The 4,618-nt window shown below is 43.3% G+C and overlaps 1 protein-coding gene across 2 annotated transcripts; it reads right to left on the bottom strand.

Moving 5' to 3' along the window:
* Positions 1-590: 590 nt before the first annotated feature.
* On the bottom strand, positions 591-3,367 carry LOC139133954 (uncharacterized). 2 transcript variants are annotated; one of them, XM_070700777.1, is made up of 2 exons: positions 1,158-3,367; positions 591-861 (listed from the first exon to the last, which is right to left on the bottom strand). In XM_070700777.1, the coding sequence occupies exon 1, from the start codon at positions 3,352-3,354 to the stop codon at positions 2,182-2,184; it is 1,173 nt and encodes a 390-aa protein (XP_070556878.1). In that variant the 5' UTR covers positions 3,355-3,367; the 3' UTR covers positions 591-861; positions 1,158-2,181. The 2 variants fall into 2 exon arrangements, with proteins under 2 accessions (XP_070556878.1, XP_070556887.1); XM_070700786.1 differs by having other exon boundaries at positions 592-839.
* Between the last annotated feature and the right edge of the window lie 1,251 nt (positions 3,368-4,618).

The following is a 4,618-nucleotide window of genomic DNA, read 5'->3' as shown; positions in this document are numbered from 1 at the left end:
GTGCGCGTCCGAATTCGTCGCCCTTTACCTTAACATTTTTATTACAATCACTTATGAATTATTGTATCATAAAACAAATGTTTAAATTTTAGAAACATGTAACCTGATATACGTACACATACATTTGGAATTGCTTGCAATTTCGGCATCATTTCGATTAGAACGTTTGAAAGACAAATCATGAGCAGAATCCAAGAACTCGTATGTAGTAATAAAGGAAAGATATAAAGGACTAAATATTTTCTTAAGTCTCTGAAGAAATATACTTTACTTGAAATACTATCCGATGTGCAACATTTTTGTAATATTTTTGAACAATTATTAAAAACTTAAATGTCAAAAGTACTTATTTGTATCAAATGCCAATATGTTTTATTATTGAGTACACGTATTTTTTCAATATTTATGATATTTGTCAAGTCCATGGTTATTTTGTACAGACATCACCATTTATCTTATTTGTTGTTTGCAGTTCGAGGCAATACACTAATTATCATTCAATGTTCATGATGCTTAATATATTCATGTAAAATTTACAGAAAGAGAAAACTCACAAAACTTGGTACTGCTGATGTTTTACGCAACTGTGAAACATTATTTAACAAATCAAGCTGAATCTTTTGAAATATTTGAATTCGCTTAAATGTCATCAAAAGCAATATTTTTCCTGAGCCATGATTTTCTACTGAGAAATGTGTCGAATTTTTGACTGAAAGTATACAAATATAAATTATACCAGACTCTTACCGTTGCTGGATAATTGTAGTTATTCTCTCATCCTGAAGGAACGAGCCGATATGAAGTAGCTGTCTTCCCTTGACCTCTGAGTGTACACAGCCCTTTGAAAAAATAACCTCTGACCTATGACATGAATACATAATGAGCATTGCCTATATATCCCCTGAACACATTGAGTCCGCCATCTTTCAAAGTCTGAAAAACTAAGACCAGAAATAAAAACAAATCCCATCATGGGTGGGAGGTGGGAGCTACTTCATATCGGCTCGTTCCTTCAGGATGAGAGAATAACTACAATTATCCAGCAACGGTAAGAGTCTGGTATAATTTATATTTATTCTCACATCCCTCAGTCACTCCCCTCAATTCCGTAGCTGACTTTAAAGCAGTGACATGAAGTCACAAATGGTGAAACTCACCTAATCTGTTGCCAAGGTATCCAAGACCGGTGAAATTGACGACACCATCTCACACTGGTAATGTTTAGCAAATGTTCTGGCTGAGGACCAATTTGCCAAATTCAAGATCTGCTGTAATGATGCACCCTTGAAATGCAGGGCAGACGTAACTGCTGCTCTCGTTGAGTGTGCAGAGAAAGACTTGTCTATACCGGCCTCTTGAAGTACCCATCTGATCCATCTTGCTATGGTGGTCGACAAAACAGGTTTACCCGTCATAAAACTAACAAAAAGTATCTTCTTGTGTTTCCGAAACAAATCCACACGTCGTAAATACGCAACTAAGTAATAAACCACACATAACCTTCTATCCTTCTTGAAGGCTGGCAACACAAAAATCTTCCGTTTCTTCGCTGGTCTGTCAGTCTTCGACAAACGAGCAGGAAGCAAAACAGCTGATCCTTTGGATAACGAAACTGATTCCAACTGGAGACTTGCCAAGTCTGAACAGCGGCCTGCTGTACATAAAGCGACTAACATAACAGTCTTTAAGGTTAATTTCTTCAGAGATAATTCCTTTGCTGGTGACCAACGTCGAAGTAACTCCAGTACTTGCTGTACATCCCATACCAACGTATACTTTGGTTGAGGTGGTCTGGAAATATAGACTCCTCTCATAAACTGGGTGACAAGTGGATGGTTGCCAAGGCGATATCCCTCAACTGGCAAATGCACTGAAGAAATGGCAGAGCGGTATACATTAATAGTACGATACTGGAGCTTCCTATCAAGTTGGTCTGCAAGAAATTCCAACACTACTGGAACAGGTGCTGAAACGGGATCTTCCTTTTGTCTTTTACACCAACGATCCCAGCGACGCCAGGCCGAGTTGTACTGTTTTGCAGTACCACATCTGACGCTTTGGAGGATAACCCTTGACACCCTCTCTGATATGCCTCTTGCTCGGAGTGAACACCTGATAGCGGCCACACGGCTAGCCACATTTGGTTTGCGAGTGGGTGATGTTGCCCTGACGCTGGATCGACTAGTAGATCTGGGAGTTGCGGAAGCAATAAGGATCCTGTATCAGTAGCAAGAGCAAATCTGGGTACCAAGGTTGAGTTGTCCATACTGGTGCTATCAGAATTAAGCGAGCCTTGTCTTGGCGAATCTTGTGAAGGACTCTTGGGATGAGACAAAATGGAGGAAATGCATAACTTACCAGCTTGCCCAACTGGATGGAGAATGTGTCTATCCACCATGCTTGAGGTTCCGGTTTCCATGAGACGTAGCGAGGAAACTGTGCGTTCAGATGAGCTGCAAACAGATCCACCTCTGGTGTCCACCGTAACTGTTGAAGTGCTGTTTGAAGTACTGTGGATTTTAGACACCACTCCAGGTTGTCGTTGAACGTCCGAGACAGATAATCGGCTTCCCGATTGAGTTTCCCTGGAAGATACACTGCAGTGAGTAGGATATTGCGCCTCAGACACCATAACCACAGTTTGGACGCCAACTTGCTGAGGGGCCAAGACCGAGTGCCCCCTTGACAATTTATGTAAGTCACTACTGAAGAATTGTCGCACTGGACTTCTACACACACGTCTCTGAGATGACTCACCAGACTCTCCAGCCCTCTGCTGACTGCCAACATTTCCAACTGATTGATGTGGAGACTCTGTTCGTCCTGGTTCCACTGTCCCTGCGCCGAGTTGTGTCCATAGACTGCACCCCAACCTTTTCTGGACGAGTCCGTCTGAATTATAACCTGAGGCTTTTGTGGGAGAAGAGACCTGCCGTTCCACACATCCAGACACTTCACCCACCAAGTCAATTCCTCCCTCGTTTCTTGTGAGAGAACTACTAGTGCGTCGTACGACCCCGTCCGAGCTAGAACCGCCAACTGGTCCTTCTGTATGGCCCGGTAATGAAGAGGAGACACTGTAACTGCTTCTACTGCTGCTGTCATACGACCTAACACCCTGGACAGACAACGGACAGTGACAGATTTCTTTAGCAACAACTCCTGACAGTCTAGCTGAAGTCTGGACACTTTTTCTAGTGGCAAGCTGATTGTCATATCCAGTGAGTTGATTATCATTCCCAGAAACTGAATCTGCTGTTTTGGTACTAACTTTGACTTTTCCCAGTTGATGAGGAACCCCAAACTCTGTAAAAGGGCCACAGCTGTTGCAACATTGACTTGACAAATCTCCATGGACTTGCCCAGGATAAGGAGGTCGTCTATGTAAATAACACAACGAATACCTTGGCGACGTAACTGAGAGACCACTGGCTTCATAATCTTTTTGAATACCTGTGGAGCACTGGCAATGCCGAAGGGCAGGACTGCAAATTCGAACATTGTTTCTTTCCAGATGAAACGAAGAAACTTCCTGTGACCGATGAAAACGGGAACAGTGAAATATGCATCCTTGAGATCTATAGTGGCCATGAAGTCGCCTTCCTGAAGTAGGGACTTGACATGATGAAGACCCTCCATCTTGAAATGTCGATAAGCAATATGCCGGTTGAGAGGCCTGAGATTGAACACTGGGCGCCAACCCCATGTTCCCTTGGGTACTAGAAACACTGTTGAAACAAACTGACCTTGTACTGGTTGTACTGACTGTATTGCTGCCTTCTGCAAGAGTGATTGAATTTCCTCGTCGATCAACTCCACATGGCAATCTGGCACTGTTGTAACTGGAAGATACGTCTGCACCGGGTTGGATATAAGTTCCAGTTTGTAACCTGTACAGTCTCTAGTATCCAAGGGTCGGACGTTAGCTGTCGCCACTGATGAAGAAAAAACATAAGACGACCCCCCCCCCCCCTGGGGGTAGGTGCAGAGCTTTAGTTGTGTCGGGGAACCATCAGTCTTTTTTGTTACGAAAGGACTGAGCCGAATCAAAGGATTTACCAGACTTCGATGCAGGTCCAGACTGTCTATACTTAGAGTATTGATAATGTCTGTTATACCCACTCTGACCATACCTGGACTTGTAGCCTGAATTACGTCTGCGGGACTGTCCAGCGCTAGCGGTAGCTCCTGTCCCTTCTGTGCCCTTAGATGTCATATCAAGTACAACGTTATGAGCTTGCTTGGCTTTCTTGGCCTCCTTGAGTGGTTCATCCCCAAACAGCGTGGCCATGGCTGGTTCCAGTTTCTTAATGGAAGCATATTTGTTAGGTAAAACAGATTCAAAAGCCTTCTGTCTTGCCATCTGTAAAGCATGAAAAGCACTACCAAACAACGTTACACTATGTTGAATGGCCTGGAGAAACTGATGTGGCTCAATGGACACATTATCATGAGCAATCTGGAGAATTTCCAATAATGGAAGCTGAGCAAATAAAAGACTATCAGAAGCTTTCTTAAGCCTATGGTCTTGTTGCATCAATGGTTTAGTGGTGGCCTGTCTCTCCCAGTGAGTAGCAAGATGCTCAGGCAATATAGGAGCTGTGAAAAATTTCTCCTG

This window comes from Ptychodera flava, chromosome 1 (genome assembly GCF_041260155.1).
Source record: "Ptychodera flava strain L36383 chromosome 1, AS_Pfla_20210202, whole genome shotgun sequence".
NCBI lineage: Eukaryota > Metazoa > Hemichordata > Enteropneusta > Ptychoderidae > Ptychodera > Ptychodera flava.
The sequence above is the reverse complement of the archived record's forward strand: the minus strand, read 5'-3'. Positions and strand labels throughout refer to the sequence as shown.